The sequence below is a fragment of the Caretta caretta genome, chromosome 2 (genome assembly GCF_965140235.1).
Source record: "Caretta caretta isolate rCarCar2 chromosome 2, rCarCar1.hap1, whole genome shotgun sequence".
In the NCBI taxonomy this organism is placed as follows: domain Eukaryota; kingdom Metazoa; phylum Chordata; order Testudines; family Cheloniidae; genus Caretta; species Caretta caretta.
The window spans coordinates 231,194,696-231,219,261 of NC_134207.1; the positions used below are offsets into that span (position 1 = coordinate 231,194,696).

The 24,566-nt window shown below is 42.0% G+C and overlaps 2 protein-coding genes across 4 annotated transcripts in view; one reads left to right on the plus strand and one right to left on the minus strand.

The window, feature by feature from the left end:
• The window catches only part of NSUN6 (NOP2/Sun RNA methyltransferase 6), a 59,136-nt gene extending 58,620 nt beyond the window's left edge, over positions 1 to 516 (minus strand). The window contains exon 1 of the mRNA XM_048837974.2: positions 352 to 516. The gene's annotated coding sequence lies outside the window, so the exon portion shown is untranslated. The remainder of the gene's footprint in view (positions 1 to 351) is intronic.
• On the plus strand, positions 29 to 24,098 carry ARL5B (ARF like GTPase 5B). Of its 3 annotated transcripts, none has more exons than XM_048837986.2 (6): positions 29 to 150; positions 11,400 to 11,460; positions 12,786 to 12,933; positions 18,829 to 18,912; positions 20,927 to 21,078; positions 23,430 to 24,098. In XM_048837986.2, exons 3-6 carry the CDS (start codon positions 12,790 to 12,792, stop codon positions 23,476 to 23,478), a joined length of 429 nt encoding a protein of 142 aa, XP_048693943.1. In that variant the 5' UTR covers positions 29 to 150; positions 11,400 to 11,460; positions 12,786 to 12,789; the 3' UTR covers positions 23,479 to 24,098. The 3 variants fall into 3 exon arrangements, with proteins under 3 accessions (XP_048693943.1, XP_048693942.1, XP_048693941.1); XM_048837984.2 differs by lacking the exon at positions 29 to 150 and adding an exon at positions 665 to 867; XM_048837985.2 differs by lacking the exons at positions 29 to 150; positions 18,829 to 18,912 and adding an exon at positions 660 to 867.
• Positions 24,099 to 24,566: the final 468 nt, after the last annotated feature.

The following is a 24,566-nucleotide window of genomic DNA, read 5'->3' on the forward strand; positions in this document are numbered from 1 at the left end:
CTCACGTGTGCGCGGCCAGCCCCGTGCGGAAAGCTCTGTCCGAGCGTTACCAGAGCAGTGCCCCCCCCGTCCCCCCCACAGTGCGTCACAGGAATAAGAACCAGCCGGGCGGCAGCCCCCTGGATGCCTCGCGAAAGAGAGGCACAAGAGGTGAAACAGGGGCGGCCGGGAGAAGCGTGGCATTTTCTCTGCGCGGGTGTTGACGGAGCTGTAGCTCTCTATGGTGCGCGGCATTATTTAGCCAGCCCGGGAACCTCAAACCAACACAATCAGCGCGTGGGTCGGGGCCCAACCTGCAACCGGCACATTTCCCCACCAGCAGCAGTTACCGCCCGGCGCCGCGTCCGTTACCCAGCGGTTACGGGCCGCTGGGGCGTCGGGTGAGGTGCTCAGCCCCCCGCGGAGCCCCGCTGACCGCGGGGGGACAATGGCCGGGGGCGTGCAGCAGCGCAGGCTTCCCGGCGGAGCGGTGTCCCCTAACGCTCCGCTGCGCCCAGGGGCACTAGGATCACCCAACACCCAGCCCCACGGCTGAGGGTGACGCCACGTACTATTTTTTTCACGTCAGGGAGGAGGGCACGTACGTAATGGCGTGCGGAGCCACGCAGTGACGCAAGGCGGTTGGGGAAGGCATTGGCTGCAGTGGCTGGCTGGGGAGGCGGGTTTGAGGGTGGCTCCGCCTACTTGCTTCTTCGGGCTCTGTTCCCTTGCCCGGGACCAGGCGCGGCCGCCGCCTTCGAGTCACCAGTGCCGGCTGGCGCCCCTTTGCGTCGTGGGGACTCTCGGAGCGTGACGTCGTCCGGCCGCGGCCGAGCCTAGCCATGGGCCTGATATTTGCTAAGCTGTGGAGTTTTTTCTGTGACCAGGGTGAGCGGCGTTCGCCGGGGGCGGGGCTGTGCCGGCTCGGGGGAGCCGCTGGTCCGTTGGGGGGGCTGCCGGGGAGGGAGGCATGGGGTCCCGGCTGTGATGGGGAAGGGAGGCCCCTCGAGTGTTGAGGGAGCAGGTGGGGGGAGTGTATCTGTGTGAGTTGGGGGGGGGGAGTGCCTGGAGTGTGTGTGAATGGGGGTCGTAGGCTGGCATCGAAGCGGGGGAGGTTAGTTCAGTGCGGGGTTGGCTAATGCACCCTATTCTCTCAAACTTACTTTTTCATCACTGCAACAGCAGAGACTTTCAGGGTCTCACTAGCTACGGTTCCTCTCTTCTTCCGAGTCCTGTTCTGTGAAACTGTGCATCCAAATTGCGGTCAGCTGGGAAACAGTGCTGTTAAGATAATGTAATGTTGGCTGTGTCAGACTGAAGGGGTCAAACTTTCTGTGTCTTCGCAAAGTAAGCTGTTATGGGATAAGAAGGAAGGTTCTCTCATGGATTGGTAACTGGTTTAACAAAAAGGAAACAAAGGGTAGGAATAAATGGTCAGTTTTCTGAATGGAGATAGGTAAATTGTGGTGTCCCCCAAGGGTCTGTACTGGGACCAGTCCTATTCAACATATTCATAAATGATCTGGAAAAAGGGGTAAGCAGTGAGGTGGCAAAATTTGCAGATGATACAAAAGTACTCAAGATAGTTAAGTCCAAAGCAGACTGCAAAAAGCTACAGAAGGATCTCTCAAACCTGGGTGACTGGGAAACAAAGTGGCAGATGAAATTAAGTGTTGGGAATTTTTACAGAATGTTGGGAATCCATTAAGAAAGTAATAGATAATAAGACAGAAAATATCATATTGCCTCTATATAAATTGATGGTATGCCCACATCTTGAATATTGTGTGCAGATGTGGTCGCCCCATCTCAAAAAATATATATTGGATTTGGAAAAGGTTCAGAAAAGAGCAACAACAATGATTAGGGGTATGGAACAGCTTCCAAATGAGAAGACAGTAAAAAGGTTGGGACTTTTCACCTTGGAAAAGAGATGTCTAAGGTGGGATATGATAGATGTAAAATCATGACAGGTGTGGAGAAAGTAAGGAAGGGTTGTTTATGCCCTCTCATAACACAAGAACTAGGGCTCACCAAATGAAATTAATAGGCAGCAGGTTTAAAACAAACAAAAGGAAGTATTTCTTCACACAGTGCACAGTCAAACTGTGGAACTCTTTGCCAGAGGATGTGGTGAAGGCCAAGATTATAACAGGGTTCAAAAAAGAACTAGATAAATTCATGGAGGATAGGTCCATCAGTGTCTATTAGCCGGGATAGGCAGGGATGACGTCCCTAGCCTCTGTTTGCCAGAAGCTGAGAATTGCCGATGGATCACTTGATTACCTATTCTGTTCATTCCCTCTGGGGCACTTGGTGTTGGCCTCTGTTGGAAGACAGCTTATTGTGCTAGGTGGACCTTGGTCTGACGCAGTATGGCCATTCTTATGTACGTTTAGAGTTGGGTTTACTTTTTTGGGGGAGGGGGTGGTCCATGATCTTTCCAGCTCCCATAAAATATGACTTTCTTACATAAAATTGCTGACAGGCAGAATATGAATGTTGTTAATTCTATAAAGCTTGTATACACGTACTTGTAGTCCCTTGATTTTGGGGGATTCCATTTAAGTAGCATAAATTAGTTGCACATCTGATACTGATTTGTTTTTATTGCTCACAATAAGCCGTTTTTAAGTGTTGTTTGGTTAATTATTTGACTTGGTTGAAAGGTGCTAGTTTAATATGTTTACTTGGTTTTTAAATGCCAAGTAAATCAAAATTGCAAGACTCTAATAAGCTGTTGTAGTGAAGAGTGTGGTTCTTGCCCCTAACATAAGTATCCATTTTTGAGGCATAGGTTTAGAAGGCTTAGAGTGAAATTCTGACTCCATGGAAGTTGATCAAAACTCCCGTTGACTACTGTGGGGTCAGGATTTCACCCACTGGGTCATTAAGATACCTTAAATTTGCTGTTTAAAGCGAATTGTGAAGCCTAATCAAAATAACTGTTTTCTCTGCATGGTTCATTCTAACCTTTTCCAAAAAAACACTTTGTTTTTTATGTAAGGCTCAGGTTTTGTGTTGCATGGTTTTAGTAAAAAGTCATGGACGGGTCACTGGAAATGAACAAAAATTCATGGCAGCCTGTGACCTGTCCCTGACTTTCACTAAAAATATCCCTCACACATGTATTTGAGTGAAGTGCTATCAAACTACCAATATATATGGAAATACACATTTTAATATACTGCTTAATGTCACATGTCTCTGATCACTAACAGATAACTGTACTCTGGTAGAGGTGACTAGTTTAGAATACTACATTATTATTGAAAGGTAAGAGAAATCAAGCCTGTATTAAGGAAAAACAGGAAATAAAGTTGTTACGATATTGAATTAGATAATATTGTGATGAAAGTAGTATATAAAGTTTGCACAGCATGTTTAACTTAATTCTGTCAGGCACTATTTTCTCCTAAAATGTGCAGACATTCAAATTAGCAACAGTGGTCTAGCTAGGGAGGAGCCCAAACACCTGGAACTCCTTTCTTCTCCTCACAACAAAAGACACTGAGCAAAACTAAGGACATGTCTACACTACAAACTTAGGTTGACTTAAGTTGACATACAGCCACCACACTAATTAAGTCGGTTGTGCATGTCTAGACTACAGTCCTTGCGTTGATGGAGAGTGTCTTCATTAGCAGCTCTTGCGTCGATGTAGAGAGCAGCACACTGTGGGTAGATATCCCACAGTGCAACTCGTCACAGGTGGTTTTGGGAAGGGTTTGCAATGCCTCGTGGGAATAAAACATTTTTGCATAGGTGACTGGGAACATGGCTCGAAGATCCCATGATGCAGTTTTCTCCCTCTCATGATTTCATCTGCATCCCATAATATTTTGTGCCTTTTTTTCAAAAGGCTGGCATAGCCGCATATACACCATCTCTAGAGAAGCAAGGACTCTACACAGCTGTGCTCTGTTGTGGTGAGCGTTGCAAACCCTATGCACCTTATCCTTCAGTATTTCCAGAGCCACAAGAGAAACTGCCCTGTGGAACATGGCAGTGTCCTTCAAGTAACAATGCTGTAAGCCATGGAACAAAACAGTTCATGATTGCTGTTGGCAGTTGCACAGCAGCTGAACATGATGGAGCGCTGTTTCTGGACCTGAGAAACAATCACTGACTGGTGGCATCACATCGTTATGCAGGTATGGGATGATGAGTAGTGGCTGCAGAACTTTTGTATGCGCAAGGCCACTTTCTGGAATTTGTGTACGGCGCAGCGACACTAAAATGAGACTTGCTCTGACTGGAGAAACTAGTGGCAGTTGCTGTCTGGAAGCTTGCAATGCTACCGGTCAGTGGGGAATCAATTTGGAGTAGGGAAGTTTCCATTGAGATTGCTGTGGTCCAAATATGGAGGGCCATTAGTCCTCTTTTGCTAAGAATGGTTGTGACTTTAGGCAATGTTCAGGAGATATTGCATGGTTTTGCTGCAGTAGGGTTCCCTAACTGCAGTGGGGCGATAGATGGCACACTCATCCCTGTCTTAGCACCAGACCACCTTGATACAGAGTACATAAACGGAAAGGGAACTTTTCAATGGAGCTGCAAGTGCTGGTGGATCACCAGGTGCGTTTTACCGTCATTAATGTGGGATGCTCTGGGAAGGTGCCTGACACCCGCATCTTTAAGAACACAGGCCTGTTCAGAAAGCTGCAAGCAGGGATTTCCTTTCTGGATCACAAAATCACTATTAAAGATGTTGAAATACGAATATTGATTCTGGAACATCCAGCCTACCCCTTATTCCTATGGCTTGTGAAGCCGTACATCGGACACCTGGACAGGAGCACTTCAACAATAGGTCAGCAAGTCCAAATGGCAGTTGAATGTGCTTTTGGCTGTTTGAAGGGTCATTGGCACAGTTTGCTCACTAGGGTAGACTTCTGTGAAAAAAAATATCCCCATGGTGGTAGCTGCCTGCTGTATGCTTCATAATATGTGTGAAGCAAAGGGAGAGAAGTTTTCACAGGGCTGAGGCTTGGAGGTGAATAGGCTGTCTGCTAATTTTGAGCAGCCAGATACCAGGGCTATAAAAGCTCAGCATGGAGCAGTGCATCTGAGGGAGGTTTTGAAAACCCATTTTATTAATGACGCACTGTGACGTGTTGCTTTTCTGTTTTTGCATGTGAATAGTCTGAACATTGCCATGACTGCTCTGTGTGTGTAGTTATGTAACATTGGAAATACACTTCTTGCTTTTCTCTGACAGTGACTCCCGGCACTCACCAACGAGACCCGCCTCCCAACCTAGTGCTGGGGAGACAACCCCACAGTCCATTCAGCTCCTGGCCCCTCCAAAGGCACTACCAGGGTGGGGTATGTGGGGGGTATGTACTCGATGCCCGGGGAATGGGCTGCAATCCACCAACTCATCCTGCATGGAGGGCCACTACAGTGGTGGTTATGACTGAGGGGAGTGTGGCCTACTGCTTACAGCGTGGAGGGGATAGGAGCCTGGGCTCCTGGGTTCTAGCCACAACTCCAGCTCTGTGTGAACTCGTTCATACACCCAGTGCCTAAGTTTCCCTAGCCATCCCTCCTCCCCCAGTGCTTTGAATTAGTAAAGATTTCATTTTTAAGAAATGGACTTTTATTGCACACATATATAAACAAAAATGTGACATCGAATTAAACCTTGGAAATACAGGAGGGAAATACATTCATCTTTTGTTCAAAAACAAACTGGCCTTGCCTGTCCCACATCAGTGTATGTGCAGCTGTGAGTCTGTACACCATCCCCCAGGGTTGAGTGGAAAGGATATTGTACTGGCCCCCCATGCCTAGTGGAATGTGTGTGTGAGGGGGGGAGTATGGTGATTTTGGAATGCCATTCTGCAGGGGCTGTAGAGCTTCAAAATGTCTCTCCTGGAGGTCAACCAGACACCTAAACATGTCTGTCTGTTCCTTCAGAATCCCCAACATCTCCTGCTGCATGCCACACTTATTCTCCTGGTCTTTTGTCCTGCTCATAATGTCCTTTCTTTCTTTTTTTTTTCTTCCCTGTAAGAGCAATCCTCCACACCCTCTGGTCAGTGTCCCCTGTCCCACAGGCATTCATTATCTCATTAAACATGTCATCGCGTGTTCTCTTTCACCTTCGTCTTATCTGGGAGAGCCTCTCTGATGGTGTGGAGGAAGAGTTGAAGGCCACACTTTCAGCTGTAAAACATGCAAAGCACAAAGGAACAATTGTCCATGCAGACCTAATCTCCAGTGCAGATTTGCTATACAAAAATCACTCCCCAGAATCCACGCAAGTGTGAAGCAGAACATTTTCATTTCTACAAGATATTTATTGAACCAGTTTGCTGTCCCAGCCATGATGAGTATAGCTGGAGGACAAGGGCGCTAGAATGCCTGCAGAAGAGGGGGGCAGCCCACGATGGGATCATAGTGGCCCAGGGGCCATGCCCCTACCCTTGGTAATGTGGGCTTAGTGTGGGGGTTAGGGACCGGCATTTCCCCTCCCTCCCCCTACCCCCAAACTGCAAGCCTTGGCAGTGGCATCACTGGGGATTGCTTGCTATAGCCACCACAACGTAATCATTAATCCCCCATCCCCGCCCGTAGCCACTGCTGCTCTCTGGCACCCAAGGCACCACCCCCTGCCCAGTCTAGAAGCTGGATCCAGGCAGCGGTAAGAGCCTCCCATGGAGCCCGGGACACCTCTGGGATGGCCCAGACCCTCCACCTGCCTCGGTCAGAGGTATGGGGTGGCCCATGTCCCCGCACCCTGCCTGCCTGAGGCTTGCAGTTTGTGGAGGAAATGGTGGCTCCTGCCACCCAAACCACAACCATGTGAAACAGTGGGCGGTCATGGCCCACCTGATTCCAGTGACCCTGCCTCATGGTCACTTCAGGTTCTGGAGCCCCGGTGGTGGGGGAAGAGGTGAAAAATCATGGCGGGGGGGCACACAGACACTAGTGTTTGCCGCTTGAGTAATTGAAATGAATACTACCACAGTCTCCCGTAGGTGATCCTAGCTGATATTACACTCTTGAGGGTAACAGGTGGCAAGGGAACAGCTGCTGCATGCATCCAGGTACAGACCAGGTCCTTATGCTGCTGGGCTGTGTACTGTGATGATGCCTACCAAATTAATACTGGAGTGGCTTGGGAAAGTGTCCTACTACAGTGGAAGAAATAAGGCAGCCCTCCAGAGAAACCTTCCACAGAGGATTGAGATCTCTATGAAGGATTCCTGAGACATCCCTGTGTTTGTAATTCGCAGATCACCCTCTGCCTAGCTGGTCCAGACAATGAGAATCAGCTGCTTTACTTCCTCTGGTTATTTAAATAAAAAGAGCAAATAAGAATATGTGATCCCACCATATTAATGCTAAGTGCATACTCACTAGAGGTTCCCTCTCTGGCATCACGCTTGGCCACGCTGCATTGCTGCGATTGGCTGGACTGCTCTGGGGTTACAAAGCGTTCCTGATTCTCTGGGACAGTGGATCCCCTACTTGCCTGTCTCCCATCTTCCTCCTCCAACACCACCTCCTCAATCTTGTCTGCAATGGCCTGAGACTCTGACTCTGAGGTATCCACGTGGCTCTTGGGGGTCATGGTGGGGTCACCGCAGAGTGTAGCCTACTGCAGCTTGTAAAAGTGGCATGTCTGCAGTGCTTCACCATGGTGACTGTTTGCCTCCTTTGCCTTCTGGTAATCCTGATGCAGCTCCTTTACTTTCTCTTGGAACTGCTTGTAGTCCTTGTAGTCCTTCTCCAACATACTCCAAGAAATCTTCTCATAGATGTCCATATTTCTACAACTTGATCTGAGCTGTGCCTGCACAGCTCTTCTCCCCATACACTCAAGGGATCCACCACCTCCTGTGTTCTCCAGGTCAGAAGTGCTTTTGGATCATGGAGCTGGCATACTCAGCTAGGCAGACAAGCTTTTTACCACAAACAAACAGAAAATGGGAATTCAGAGTTCCCGGTCCTTTAATAGGGAAGGGGCTGTTTCCTGTGTACCTGGGTAAAATTGATATGTACCAGGCTTGTTATCCCAAGGGGAGCCTCTGACACACTTTACACCAAACGCACTGAATCAGGTAGAATAAACAAACCGATTTATTAGCTATAAAGATAGATTTTTAAGTGATTATAAATCAAAGCATAACAAGTCAGATTTGGTGAAATGAAATAAAAGCAAAAAGGATTCTAAGCTGATCTTAACACTTTGAATGTCCTTACAACTTAGATGCTTCTCACCACTGGCTGGCTCTTCAGCCAGGCTCTCCCCTTTGATCAGTGGTTCAGTCGTTTGGTGGTGGTGGTGTCTGTAGATGTAGGTGGAAGAGAGAGAATATGGCAAAATGTCTTTCCCTTTTATCATATCCTTTCTTTCCTCTTGGTTTTGCCCCCACCCCGCTTCAGAGTCAGGTGAGCATTACCTCATTGCAGTCCTGAACTACCCAAAGGAAGGGCATGACTCCCTCCAGGGTCTAACAGATTCCTTTGTTGTTGCCTAAGCCAGTGTCCATTGTTCCTGTGAGGCTGGGCTGGCTTTGTCCCATCTGTGCCCTGACAAGGTGTGAACTGCCTCTTTGTTCTTGGAGAGTTTTCACATGGGCTTGCTTTAAGCCATCAGGATACATGTTCACCCTCATAACTATATACGTGAAAGTATAACCTATAAAATTACTGTAACAATTACTATAACATCACTGTAACAACCATGCTCAGAGCATTATGAGCCTTCTGAAGACACCCAATGTGACAAACTTTTCTTTGGATACCACACAATCATTCTATAAAGATGAACATGGGGGTGTAGGGTGTCCCCCCCAAGGTACAGAGTGTCACAGACGGTCCACATCTATTTGTTCCTTATACAGTAGATGTGATAAATATTTAATAGTCCTAGTTGAATATTTTTAAGAAAAGTAATTTAACTTTCATAAAAATTAAAATTCCAAGGCATATCAAAGATTATAACACTTTTGTTATAAATCTAACAAGTATGTACCATTTTTTCAGAGTAAGCTGTAGCTTTCCATCCATGTGATGTTCTGAATATGTGGACTAAAATTTTAAATATGCCTTGTTGAAGCATATATTGGTACCCCATAGTTAAGTCTGAGTTTTAATTCTGTTGTAACTCTTCATTTGCTCATAGTTCTGCTCTGTTTTGAACAGAGTAAAAATACCCTTTGCTGTATTTTCCAATCCAACTTTGCACATGCATAGTGGAAAAATCAAAACAGAAGACTTGTGGTAATTTAACCTGCTTTGTAGCTGCCTTTGTCAATGTGTTTTTTTTTCTTAGTGTGAAGAAAATAAAAGTTGCCATTTTAAGGCTACGAATAGTCTTATCTATGTACAGTAGCATGAAAAAGTATTAATGCATCATTTGGCATATCACTGTTTACTCCTGGGGGAATTCTGCACCACTGGGCATGCGCAGAATTCATTTCCTCCGCAGATTTCTTTACTTCCCTGTAGAAAAATGACTTTCTGACAGGGAAGCAAAGGGAAGCTGCAAGAGCAGTCATGCACCATCCCCTAGCTGCGCAGGTACATCGTTTCAGGAACCCGGAGCAGCCAGCAGAGAGGTAAATCACTGCAGGGCTGGGAACACCCCAGCCAGTGGCTTCTACCCTGAGCCAGTATCAGCTGCTAGTCCCAGCTGGGCTGAAGGCAGAAGAAGATGGGACTTCCTCTTTCCCTGCAAGGAGCATCTGGGGCTGTGTCAGACCTACCCCCAGAAACCTCCCTTAGCTGCAGGAAGCTCAGCATCCTTTCTTGGTTCCTTCCCCCATCTCTCCTCAGCTGTGGGGGGAGGGGTCACTGTATGGGGAGCTGTTCCCCCATCTGCCCAACCGCCGTGCATCTGGACCTCCCATACCCAAACACGCCCACCAAGCCTCACCCTGTACACTCAGAACCTGCCTAGCCCTCCATACGCAAACCTCACCCCACTGAACCTCACCTCCTGCACCCAGACCACTCCCCACTGAGCTCCCTGCACTCAACCCCCCCCCCCCGATGAGCCCTTGTCACTGGCCCCCAGTTAGCTGCACCCAGATCCCCATCCTACCAAGCCCCCCACACCCAGACCTCTCGGCTGAGCCCCAACCATTTTCACCTGGAAGCCCCTGCAGAGTACCATTGCCCCTGCACCTGGAATGCCTCCAACGAGCTCTGTGTATCTAGCTCCCCCACACCTAGACTCCCCACTGAGCTGCCTGCACTCAAATTGTCTCACAGAATCCTCTCACCTGGATCCCCCCACACTGAGCCCCTCCACACTTGTATCCTGCCTGGCTGAGCTTGCCTGCCCTACACCTGATAGTTCTGGGGCAGGCCCAGAGCTTAGGCTGCGTTAGGATCATTTGCAGCCTCACCTCTGAGTCTGTGTCCCTGGGGTGGGGAGGCTGCAGGGTGATTTCCCAACTTTGTGCAGCCAGTGGCCTGTGCTCCCCACTGCCATGCTGGATTTATTTATTGACAAATAAAACTTACAGAATTTTGAATTATTGTGTGCAGAATTTTTAATTTTTTGGCACAGAATGCCCCCAGGAGTAACTGTTAAGTAGTCAAGCGCTTGGGGTTCAGGAGTTGCCGTGCTAAGAGTAGAAAGTTATACTTATCCATTTAAATATGGCATCTTCATAGCCTTAAATAATTTATCAATATATGCAATCCATAAACTGAGGCATCTCATTCAGTGTTATATGGTGGGTTAACATAGTATTATATGCAGTCTTTAGATTTACCTTGATTGAGTTGCAAGAAAATTAGTTGAGTTGCCAAGTTCTTCAATTTGCCTGCTGTAAATATTCAGCTTTAGTTTTTGATCTGTTTTAAATATTACTAAAATACTGGTCATTCTGTAATTGTGTTCTTAATTTGAAGTACCTATAGTCACACACACACACACTTTTTGGCTTGCTTTGTAGAGCTAAGTCTTAAATTACATACAGTCTTTATATTTGGTTTAACTTCGGAATATAAAATGTACAAGAAATTTCACTTTGGCACATATTCTAATTATTTTCATGCAAACTGAACATATCTAAAAACATTTAAGTAATAAGTACATTGGCAGAACCAAGTTTGCACAGTCAGCGAGCAGTCTTCATGTTCTTATGTCTACTTTATTTCTCAAGCTTACTTTTATATTAATGCTACTCTTTTGCATGAAACAATTGTTTTTTATTAATAATCATTCCTTTAAAATAAAACTTTACCATGGACTTAGCTTATGTTCCTTGTAAGTATAATAACTCTTTCTGGAGAAGATACTGGTTTGTGGGTTTTTTAGTTAGGAGTCTTCCATACTCTGTGCAGGCTGTTCACCTAAAACAGGCAAGGCAGCCTTGCCTTTTTTTAATATCAGAAAAGTGGTTAATGTATCTTTGGCTTCTCACAACAGTTTACTTTTGTTTTTTGTGCAGAACACAAAGTAATAATAGTGGGACTTGACAATGCAGGAAAGACCACCATTCTTTACCAGTTGTAAGTATATGAGCTATTTAAAACTTCTGTTTGTTTAATACTTTCTTTCACAATTAATGTATGAGACCTGACTGAAAACTCTGGGGTACCCAGAGCTTAGCTCGTCCAAGGAAGGTATTTGTCATTCAATAATATTTAAGTTTTGTGTGTATAGTAATAAAATAGATACAGATGTTGAATTGTTTAGAGCTGAGCTTCATGTGAATCAGATACTCAGCACAGAGTATCACAGAGTGCTCTCGAGGACAAAAAATAAATCTCTGCAATTGAGATCTTTGGTAATTGATGAGTGGTAAAATCCTTTCACGCATTGGTGAAAGCTTCCAGAAAGAAACTTAATTTAAAATTTGTATCTGCCTTTATTTTTAGTCAGTTTGCAAAACCCACGTACAGACCATTATTTCCAAAAGAAGAAAAAATTGTCATCTCCCCCGTAGTCAAAGGCATGTCACTGGTGGAACTAACAGTTCCTTCAGAATAATATTTCATCATGCTGCCATGGCTCCTGCAATAAATGGCTATGGTCTGTAGCTGTAGTTAAAAACAAAACAAACTCTTCCTTGCCTCACAAGAGTATAAAGGATAAATGTATAAATACTTGGGAAGCACACAATTACTGTGATGATGAAAGTGGTATATACATTTAGATAGAAAGAAATAAAGAATGTTTCCCCAAACCCTTTTCTTCTGTACTCTACGTTGACAAAATAAACCATTGTTTTAAAGTTCGTACTGAGGTATTTTCAGCTGCAGATACAGAATTTCTTTCAGAAGCTATTGTGAAATCAGACAACCTTTACCTTTTCCACGTGCTTTGACAACTTTATCTTCAGATTATTCTAGCAAGATTCAAAAATATTGTCTCTAGTGATGGTTACCTGTTGTATCATGGCAACTTTTGTTTTGAAACAAGTAAATTTTTTAGATTTTTACTAATATTAACAAAGTGTTAATCAGATTTAAACTTCACTTTTCTGTACCGGACGTTCATGTATAATTGTCTGCATATTTATCCCTATCTATGGTATGTACTACTACATATGCAGATAAAAGGGCAGTCTCTTCACTCATTGATTGTAACTCATAACATGCACCCAAATTGAATAAATCTTTTACAGAAAAGATGTCTCTATATAGCTTTAATACATTATTATTTTATCTTTAATAAAAATTTAGATGAAAAAGACTGTTTTAAATAATTGCTTTAAGGGAATGAAAAGGATATACTTTTTGTTATACAAACTTGTCACAATATACGACTGATACATTAGGAAGTTTCAAGATATTGCTAATTAGTTTTTGTGGTGTGATGTTGTTTCCATTAGCTTAATGAATGAAGTGGTCCACACATCTCCAACCATAGGAAGCAATGTTGAAGAAATAGTCGTAAAAAATACCCATTTCCTTATGTGGGATATTGGAGGACAGGAGTCATTACGGTCATCGTGGAATACCTATTATTCAAATACAGAGGTATGTGAAGTTGCTCCCAAAGTGTAAAATAAAGCAAATAAATATAGATTTCAGTCCTGATAGCTTGGGTGGAGATTACATTAATAGGATATGGAAGAATTTACCCATATGTGAGGACAGAATTCAGGCCCAAATGCAGTAGATGATATAAGGTCATGGCTCTGTATTTTCATTAAATCAAGCTTTCAGATTAGTGGTTCTCAACCAGGGGTCTGCATAATCCTGCGGGTACACAGCGGTCTTCTGGGGGTACATCTGCTCATGTAGGTATTTGCCTAGTTTTATAACAGGCTACATAAAAAGCACTGGCGAAGTCAGTACAAACTAAAATTTCATACAGTGACTTGTTTATACTGCTCTATATGCTATACACTGAAATGTAAGTACAATATTTATATTCCAATTGGTTTATTTTGTAATTGTATGGTAAAAATGAGAAAGTAAGCAATTTTTCAGTAATAGCATGCAGTGACACTTGCTTACAAAATCAGAAATAAAAGTAATTTTTAAGTGAGGTGAAACTTGGGGGTATGCAAGACAAATCGGACTTCTGAAAGAGGTACAATAGTCTGGAAAGGTTTTGCGCCACTGTTTTAGTGGAACAAAAATTGTGTTTCAAGTGAACAGAGTAATTCTTAATGTATTTTAACTCCAGACCTAGATCTGCACATCTGAATATGTGTATTAGCATAGATACTTCAGGATCAGGAGATATTTTAGTGTTTTTTTTGTTTTGTTTTGAAATTTGTCACCTGCTGCTTAGGCACCCTGTAATTGAGTAGTACAGTACAAACAAAGATACATTATGTATGTGTTTAGAATGCCTTGTAATAAACCTCTGTATGACGGGATGCTGGGCTTGAAGGTTCTGAAGCAAAAAATACTTAGAATACTCTTCCATCCTATTCTAGACAAATGATATTATTTGTCCTCTGGGATTAACAGTCCAGTTGGGCCTGCCGGTGTGTACACAGCTTGTATTTTAGATTTCAGTGGTTTTATAAGAGTTTTGTTTAGCTCAACACAGGTTTTAAGTGAAACTGTTTTCTAACTTGTTTGAGAAAAATAAGAGCGATATATACATCACATTTCTCCACAGTGAATGCAAAACTTAATTGGGGATGGAGACCGCAAGCGAATGGTTTAGCTTCTGTTCTCGTGCGTAGTAGTGTTTTTGTGAAGCAGTGACAGTAGTGGAAAGAGAACAAAAGTTTTGCTATGCAGCACTGTATAAAAATCGTCAGCAGCTGCTGCTGCATTTATTTAGGGGACAAAAGTAACGCCAGCTGAATGGGAGGAATGATATAGCAATAAAGCTGCCATTGATAGAAAGGTCAGAGGTGACTTCAGCTGACCAATGTATTGTTTTCACTTTGGTTTATAACACTGCAAAGATGAACATCTTTGGGTTTTTTTAATTGCTGACCCCTAATAAGGCTTGTGCAGCATGTATTAAATCTCCATAACTTCAGTTTGCATGTGCAAACCTCAGTCATCTATCACAAAGATCTTCAGACGTTGATATTTAATACCTTAATAAACATAGACAGAATAGTTTAGAAAAGAACAAAAACATACACTACCTTATTGTTGAATAGCCATTCCACTTTCCAATAAGCTGCCTTCCTGCTACCTAAATTCGTTTCTCTGCTAGTCTTTGCAGCAGGAGTTCTTACACATCACTTCCCTCAGGCTAGCACTGGAATCCTGCTTCACCCAGAAAGATGGCAGCAGAGCCCTGGGTGCTGCCTATCTTGCTTCAACAGTTCACTGGTGCTACTAACAAAGTAGTATAGATTGCTCTCCTCCCTTTCAAGAAATTGCAGTCCTTGCACAACACTCCAAGACTTACAGGGGCTGGAATTTGGGGGAAGAGCCTGAATCTGTTAAAGACTATCCCAGATGATAGCATGAAATCACGTAGCCAGCTTGCGTTCTACCAACAGCTTCACACAGGGGAGCCACTATGATGCATTGTTTCTTTTGAGTTCAAATGGAACCTTTTCCCAAGTGTGTGTAGTTTATAGCAGATATGACAGTTTACTGTATTATGACGACTGGTAATCACAGTGCGAAGGTCCGATATAATAGGACACAATGAGGAGGTGCCATTGTGGTAGTTGCATTTTTCATTCACATTTTGAAGAATTATATGTAGAAGGTGTTTTTTTTTAAAAAAAATAATTGTGGTCCATGTCTACAGCCCGACTTGATTATGTAAAGAGTTGTCACTTTGGATGGGCTAGCACCAGCAGGAGAGTGAATTTGTGGGGGGGGGTGGAGGGTGAGAAAACCTGGATTTGTGCTGGAAATGGCCCGCCTGTTGATCACTTTAGATAAGCTATTACCAGCAGGACAGTGGGGTGGGAGGAGGTATTGTTTCATGATTTCTGTGTGTATATAAAGTCTGCTGCAGTTTCCACGGTAAACATCTGATGAAGTGAGCTGTCGCTCACGAAAGCTCATGCTCAAATAAATTGGTTAGTCTCTAAGGTGCCACAAGTACTCCTTTTCAGTTTATCAGACAGTTATTCTGATCTTCAGGGTTATAATTACATATGTTAGTATTCTGTCCACTCCAGTTTTACTTCTATTTGTACAGTCCTAAATAAATCTATGAATCTATAGCCATATATAACCACAGTTTTAATGTGTAGCTAAAACTAAATGTAACCTTAATGAAACAGTTTTAAAAATAGTCCCAGTTTAAGGCCTTTCTAGCTAGTTTCTCAGGTGGTAAAAACTATGATTTTACTTGGTAAAAGCCACCTCTTGTGAATATTGGTTTCAGAGCCCGGGTCAGCTGACTTGGGTTTGTGCTACGATGCTAAATAACATTGTAGATGCTCTGGAGCCCAGGCTCTGAGACTGAGCAAGGTGGGAGGGTCTGAGAGCCCAGGCTCCCTTCAGTCCATAGTGGAGCTCCTTCTTCGTTCAATGGGAGGTTTGCCCAGAAATTGAGTGTAGAGCTTTATGTGTTAGTTAACTTTTTAATTCTTTCTTCTATTCAGTATCATTCAGTGGAAAAATGTTCCCATTTAAGACCGTGTTATTTCTACTCTTTCTTTTCCTTCCTCAGGCTTCTCTCTCTCTCTTCCCCCGCTGTTTTCCGTCTCTCCATTTTCTTCAGTGCAGCCACTAACTTCGCCTGTCAGTGGGCTTCATTCCCAATTCGTCTTTTTTCCACCACAAAAATGTGAAATAGTTGATGACACTTTATATGTCAGCATTGTTGGGATTTCCTCTCTAACATGAGATTAATGGCAGGAGAGATCTGGTCTATGGGTTGCAAGTTTGACATCACTGGTCTAGAGATTCCAGTTAGAATAAGGGCCCTTAAGCGCTATGTGAATGCAAAGCTCAGGCCTCCAACAAGCACTGAGATCTTTTCTGTGCTATTGGCAATTAAATTTTTTTTAAGCCCAGATAGTAACAGGTGAAAATGTATTTTACGGTGCATTTGGGGGAATCCAACCTTAGACATTTTCTGATACGTAAGGCACACTGACTAAGTGATCATTGCTCTGTGCCTGGCTTTCAACTATGCAGTCACCAGGGGTCAAATTTCCATTATGCACATGACTAGCAAGTTCACATCTGACTACACATGTGTAATCTGGGATTTGCATGCACTTGTGTAGCAGGGTATGCACAATAGCCAGAACGCACGAGACAACCTTGGGGCTGATAATCCAACCTTAGATCACCAGTAAAGTATACTATTTTATTTTTATATAGATATATTATCTATATCATATAGGGCTGCCGATTAATTGCAGTGAACTCATGCGATTAACTCAAAAAAATTAATCATGATTAAAAAAATTAATCACACTGTTAAACAATAGAATACCAATTTAAATTTATTAAATATTTTGGATGTTTTTCTACATTTTCAAATATATTGATTTCAATTACAACACAGAATACAACATGTACAGTACTCACTTTATATTTGTATTACAAATATTTGCACTGTAAAAAATTATAACCAAAAGAAATAGTATTTTTCAATTCACCTTATACAAATACCTAATCCTGAGAGCATTCCGTGCCTAAAAATTATGCACACAATATTTTAAAATTATGCGAAATTCTGCTAATTTTATTTGTCAAAATAATACTCCATAATCATGCCAGTTTCAATTATTTTGGTAAGTTATTTCAAAATACCTGTCAGCAAGTATGTCTGTAGCAATACAGACACACACACAAATTCCTGCAGGAATAGAGTTAAAGAAACCCCTATGACAGCCCAGTTCCTGTTTCTTCCCCTCCTCCTGCCCCCTGGGGCCAGACACCCACAATCCTGCCCCCATAGAGCCCAGGGATACAGAGGGAGAAACAGCCTGATGCTCAGTACTAGGCTTACATGGAGTTTCCTGCCCGCCACCCTCTCCTTCTCTCAGGGCACGCTGGGAACTACAGCTGCCAGGAACCCTCTAGCTCCCTTTCCCTCCCCCCCAGTAGCGTCTTCTATGGGCGAGCTGGGCTCTGCTGGATCCCTAGTGGCAACTAGCAGCACTTGAAGCCCATTTCTGTGGGGGAAAGGAAATTCTGCGCGCACATTAATTTCTTCAAAATTCTGCATTGTGCAATGGTCCAGAATTCCCCCAGGAGTATACACCTGTCAGGGATGATCTAGATAGTATTTAGTCCTGCCATGAGTACAGGAGCCTGGACTAGATGACCTCTCGAGGTCCCTTCATGTCCTATGATTCTATACATTCTGTTCTGCCTGAGGGGACAGAGCCTGCCCCACTCCTACCTCCTCAGAAACACCCTGAAGCCCTGCCCCTCCATGCCGAGCATGCTGCAATAGCAAGCAAGAGGGACTGGATGTCACGCTGTCTCTCACGCACGACTGCCCATCCCCGCTCCCCCCCGCCCCCCATGGTGATTTACATTTCTACCAGCTACTCCAGGCACCCAAGCCGACCTGCCTGGCTGCCAGGGAGTGGCACCGTGACCGCTCTTGCAGCTTCCTTTGCTTCCCTGTCAGAAGTCATTTTTCTGTGGGGAAGCAAAGAAATCTGCAGGGGACATGAATTCTGTGCATGCACAGTGACACAGAATTCCCCCAGGAGTAAAATACCATAGTGTAATCTCTTTATCATGAAATCGCAACTTACAAATGTAGATTTTGTTGTTGTTACATAACTGCACTCAAAAACAAAACAATGTAAAACTTTAGAGCCTACAGGTCCACTCAGTCCTACTTCTTATTCAGCCAATCGCTAAGACAAACAAGTTTGTTTACATTTACAGGAGCTAATGCTGCCCGCTTCTTATTTACAATGCCACCTGAAAATGAGAACAGGCATTTGCATGGCATTTTTGTAGCTGGCATTGTAAGGTATGTACATGCCAGATCTGCTAAACATTCGTATGCCCCTTCATGCTTTGGCCCCCATTCCAGAGGACATGCTTCCATGCTGATGATGCTCATTAAAAAAGTAATGCGTTAATTAAATTTGTAACTGAGCTCCTTGGGGGAGAATCGTATGTCCCCTGCTCTGTGTTTTACCCGCATTCCGCCATGTATTTCATGTTATAGCAGTCTTGGATGATGACCCAGCATGTTGTTCATTTTAAGAACACTTTCACTGCAGATTTGACAAAATGCAAAGGTACCAATGTGAGATTTCTAAAGATAGCTACCGCACTCGACCCAAGATTTAAGAATCTGAAGTGCCTTTCAAAATCTGATTGGGACAGAGTGTGGAGCATGCTTTCTGAAGTCAGATGCATTGGTTAGGAAAGTCCAGGTCTGATATGCATAAAGAACATTTACTAACCAATAAGTCTCTCTTGCAAAGTTCAGACTACAGAAAATACATAGATGGAACCTTTTTACATGTAGTCTGAGAAGCCTTTTTCTTTTATTTTCCCTAGTTCATCATTCTTGTTGTTGACAGCATTGACAGAGAACGACTTTCTATCACAAAAGAAGAACTTTACAGAATGTTGGCTCATGAGGTATATTTAAAAACTCAGTATTCCAATACATTTGGATTGTAGGCTTCCTTTTTTGTTAGCACCCAAATAATTATAAACATGAAGACTTAACCTTTTACAAAACAAAGTTGTTTCATTAGCATAGGTATTGATGTACATTAACTGTGCTTTTTAAAAATTTTAGATTGTCGGTGACTAGACAAGAACAGTCAGAATATCATGAAAAATACATGCTCCATGTTCTAACACTCTTAGGAGGGTTCATTCTATTGTAACAAGGTAGCAGTTTCTTTTATAAAAGTTATACAGATTATAAAAAGTTTTTGTATGTTTAACTTCATGCTGTCTGACTTGTACTGTTTTTCCTTCCTCTGTCTTACAACTACAGTTAAAAATGAAATTTTGAAGACGCTTAAAACCTTCTAAAACAAGTTTTGAGATTAGTTTTCACTGCTGCTTGCATCCTATTAATGTAAAGAATCATAAATAGTGTTATAAATGCTTAATCTTTGGATGATGCTTGCTTCCCTTCTGATCTAAAATGAAGTTTAGCTATGAGCAGTACTCAGTGTTATCTGAAAGAAAAGGAGTACTTGTGGCACCTTAGAGACTAACCAATTTATTTGAGCATGAGCTTTCGTGAGCTACAGCTCACTTCATCAGATGCATACCGTGCCACGGTATGCATCTGATGAAGTGAGCTGTAGCTCACGAAAGCTCATGCTCAAATAAATTGGTTAGTCTCTAAGGTGCCACAAGTACTCCTTTTCTTTTTGCGAATACAGACTAACACGGCTGTTACTCTGAAAAGTGTTATCTGAGTGGTTCATAATCTATTTCTAAAAATGAAAGGAAATTGTCTGTAAATGGGTCAGTTCAATAAAAATAGTTTTTGCTCTGGGTCTGGGGGTGTAAAATATGTTATAAAATGGATGGAAAGAAGTCTTTTGTTCAAAATCTTCCCTGTGATTTCAAAATGGATCCCAATATTGCAAACACCTATTCAAATACTGCCTCAGCATTGGTGGGGAAGGGGGGGGGGGGAGGACTACATGACCTATTAGGGTGCCTTTCAGCTCTACATATCCATGATTCTAAGAAGTCTTAACTCATTTGAGTTGTCCTGATGACTGACTTCAGTCAGACTAGTCTATAAGTTAGGACTACTTGTGAGAGTATGGATTTGCAGCACTGGACCTTAACTTTGCTTTTGTTTCTTCAAAGCATCCAGACATAGAAATGGATCTCCACTAATCCTAGCAGATTAATTGGTATTGAACTCTTAAAATTTGACCTAATGGTTTCTTGGTTATGAAATGTCTTTTTTATCTCTTGCCCTGCTCCAAAAAAATCTGCTGTTCCTATTTTTGTTGCCTTAGTTACATGGAAAGTTTAGACAACATTCTAAACGACTCACATCTAACTTAAACTATTCAAACATTACTAGTAAGTACTGCCCTTTACTCAAAAGTGACAAAGGTCTTAAGATATGAAGTGGATTTGTTAAAGAAGTATAGTTTCTTCCTTTCCTGTCCTTATAAAATTTCTAAACATTTAATTTTATTTAAAAAAAAAAAAAAAAGCACCTAGAGTTGGAAGTAATTTCAGCGGAATGATGGCATGTTAACTCTTCGACTCTGTCATTATCTCACTTAAAGATTTCCAGAATGTTCCTCCAATAGTAATATAATTGTCTGAACATACTGAGCTGCTTCAGAAAATATATTATTTATTGTGTCTTCAAATTAGTCATCAGTGAAGCGTGGCAAGACCAAAGGACCGAGAAGTGAAGCAAACCCTAATTTGATGCCTGAGGAATGTTAGTTAGAACAGCTTTCTAAATGAATCATTGTTTGTCTTCCACTATAATTTATTGTTGTAGAAAGCCTCTCAAAGTTAAATGTTACTGCATAATTTTAATATAGAATGACTTTACTGTAACTGTCGGAAAATATATTTAACATTATATAACCTTTTAGATTTGTATCATAACATTGGCATCGTAAGTACTATACATATTCTGTCTTGCTTCCAGGATTTACGGAAGGCTGCAGTTCTCATCTTTGCAAATAAGCAGGACGTGAAAGGTTGTATGACAGCTGCTGAAATATCTAAATACCTCACCCTTAGTTCTATAAAGGATCACCCATGGCACATTCAGTCCTGCTGTGCTTTGACTGGAGAAGGGTAGGTGTCACGTTACATGTGTCTAAGTTCAAGAATATAAAATAAATGGAAAACTGTGTGATTTAGAAGCTCATTGGCACCGATCTAGATCTTTTGAAATAGGATTTTTCTTATTCTCACCTTTGCAGACATAATGACACCTTAAGTGTATCTTCCCCTTGGCTAACCTCTGGATCTTCCTTACAGCTGAGTCCTCCAGCTTTAACTGATAGTATTTTTCAGCCGTTTGAAAGAATGATGCTCTATGCTCCTATTGACTCTCGCTATGTCGACTGGCTAGCCTACTTGCTCTTTGCTTAGTGTCTGTAATACCCGGGTGACTGCTTCAACTCTCTATACACTAGGGCAGCAACTCTGACTTGACCAGAGGGTAAAGAATATAAATAGGGTGTGGCTTTCAGCCTCACTGTGAGGATCACTTATGAACACCATTTTTTGTTGTGTAGAAGCCAACAAATATTTTAGTGCTCCTGGAAATCCCTACCAGGAGACTTCCACCCTTTCATCCTGGAATGTCTTTTTAATATGCAGTCCTATCAGACCTTATTTTGACTTTTCAGATGTATACTCAAAAAGACATGTTTGCCAACATTCACTATGGCATGAAGACCTACTTTGTTACTGGTGTAAAACCTGTTACCTATATGCAGTTGATGTAATTGACTTATTAACATTTAAACTTCTATCTCAGTTATGCCAGCAAAGTTACAAAAATTTAAAACTGAGCTTTCCTCAGACCCCTTGCCTTCACAGATGAGACATTCTTGGTGTCTGACAGGAGCTAACCATGGGTTTTTCTTTCAGATTCAGTTACCCAGTTTTCCTAAGTGCCCTAAACTTCCACCTTGATTTTCAAACAGCCTCATCATTTGTAGAATTCATTTTGTTTCAGCAGTAAAATAGTAGAAGAATATTCTGTGATAATGCTGCCTCAAGGCTTCAAAAGTAGTGGATATAGCAGATCATTCAGAAGTTTAAAAAAAAAAATCTTCCCCACAATGATGAAATGTGAAGTTTACTTTTCAGATACAGCTGAGACTGTCCTGTGAAGTGAGTGTCTGTCTGTACCTCTATCACTTACCCTGACCTCTTATAATGGAAGGTGCTGACCCATTTTTGGTCTATTAATTTTGGATATTTGTTTCCAAAAATTAAGCCACTGACTTGTCCAACTAGCTACTATTATTTTTGCTAAAGGCAACTTTGATGGGTAATTCATGAGGATTTGGTTTTGTGTAAATAGATCTACATTTTCAGGTCAAATAATTTCCTTTCATATTTAAATTGGTGATGTACTTACTGTAACTTTGTTCTTAATATGGAATCTATGTAATTCCACATTCTCATTTCAAAATTTATTGTAGGTAAACATTAATTAAGCCAGTGCCTTTTTCTTTAATGTACTCAAAATACAATTTTATTTGTTCACTTAATTTGAATCATTTGAATACTATTTAAAAAGGCTTTCTTTAATGAAAAAGAAGGATCACTCTCTCCTTGGCCCTATTACGTTACCAAAATTAAAGCTGTTAATGGATCATACTGTGTAGGGTTTGACAGAATACTACAGCCAAAAGAGAAATGTCACTGGCAGTTGTATATTGATGGATTAAAACAACGTTGGTGCTTCTTAACTGTCAACTTTTGAGTTTTAGCCAGACATGATTTTGTGTTAGCCTCACCCTGGCATTCAGTGAAGATCTAATGTAAGCAGCATTTGAAATGTGATATTTGTGTTAGCCCTAAGACAACAGTTATCAAACAGTGGGTCGGAACCCCATTTTAATGGGGTCGCCAAGGTTGGCGTTAGACTTGCTGGGGCCTGTGGCCAAAGCCCAAGCCCCACTGCCCCGGGCCAAGGGCATCAGCCCTGGGTGGCGGGGCTCAGGTTACAGGCCCCTGCCTAGGGCTGAAGCCCTTGGGCTTTAGCTTTGCGCCCCCTGCCCAGGGCAGCAGGCCTTGGACGGGCTCAGGCTTCAGTCCCTCCTCCTGGAGTTGTGTAGTAATTTTTGTCGTCAGAAGGGGGTCACGGTGCAATGAAGTTTGAGAACTCCTGCCCTAAGGCCTGGTGGTAAGTCATCTGTACTGCTATGTGGGAAACCCATTAAGATTTTTATATCTTTCCTTTCACTCCTTGGATGATACGTTTTGAGAGTAGCATGTTTTGGCTCTGGAAGGGAAATTGAAGCTGGACTTTCTTTCATGTGATTGTATCTTTTTAGCTTTAAAAGAAATCCTACCTAGGCCACGTGCACCTGTAATTGATGGCGAAAGATGATGCTTTTTGGTAGGATGACTTATGTGAGAGCAAATGGTTAAGCTTCATTGCGACCTCTCTTATTAATTTTCAGATTATGCCAAGGTCTGGAATGGATGACCTCCCATATCGGAGTGAGATAACTTGTTGCAAAAGAGACTGCATCTATTTATTCTGTGAACATGAACATTTTCCTGGTACTTCTGGTTGCTAAGGGAGCAACCATGTTTAATTTATAACGACAAAAACCTCTGAGCAGCACTTGAATCAAGTGCAGCTGAACTGAAACACAAAGTATTTTTAACTTTTTTAATGCACTACTCTTCCACAGGATGAACATATGAATCTGTTTCAGTATCAAAGTTCTCCTGGCTATTCTAATTTTTCAGTGGTTGCCTTGTAAGATATCTTTCATCATGGAAAATATTTCACACTTGATTTTTGTAATGATGCAAACTGTTTCTGTAATTTACTACCTTAAATTTCTTCATTAACACTGGGGAAAAAGTGAGTAGATTGACGTATACCCTAGCATAACTTTAATGATTTCAAAAGATTGGGCTATCTATGTTCAGATGGCCCAATTGCAGATATGGCTATCTCCAAGGCAGGTTTTAGGTATGTTAAGAATTGTAATAGTCAGCATTGAAACAGTTATTTATAGGTTGTTGATATGCTTGGGGGTTTTTTTGGTTTTTTTTTTCATATGTGTAAGTGAATTTCTGCCTTAAAATAAAACATTCCCTTTTTTATTCCCATGTGAGGTAAGTAGTTCTGGGTCGTATTTTTACCTGAAAACACAACTTTGCAGGGTGGATAAAAATCAGAGTTATTATTTAATTAAAATGCATTTTTCTTTTTAAAAATGAACCAGTTTAAATATTTAAAACTGACAACATATAAAGAGCTAAACTTAGTGTAATCTTTTAAAATCACTTAAAGAAAAAAATTCTGCATCCTATATCCAGAACACTTAAATCGTTTTATTTAATTAAGAAACAACTTTAAAATGCTGTTTTGTATATTTGTAATTTAATTCCAATTTCCAAATACAGCTTGACACAAATCCAGAGCAAAAAACATCTAGTAAATAAATGCTTCGTTCATCATTTTCTAACAATGTACAAATTAAGAATCTGAACAAATGTATGTTAAGTGATATAATTGTTTAAATGAATGTGTATATAGAATATCCTCCTGATTTATCAAAAAAGTACCAAACTTAATGTTG

Excerpts from the sequence above, each read along its gene's own strand:
- ARL5B (XM_048837984.2), top strand. The coding sequence starts at position 822 with ATGGGCCTGATATTTGCTAAGCTGTGGAGTTTTTTCTGTGACCAGG. Across the intron at positions 18,913-20,926 it reads ACAGAATGTTGGCTCATGAG|GATTTACGGAAGGCTGCAGT; the intron begins GTATATTTAAAA and ends TCTTGCTTCCAG. Across the intron at positions 21,079-23,429 it reads TGTGCTTTGACTGGAGAAGG|ATTATGCCAAGGTCTGGAAT; the intron begins GTAGGTGTCACG and ends ATTAATTTTCAG.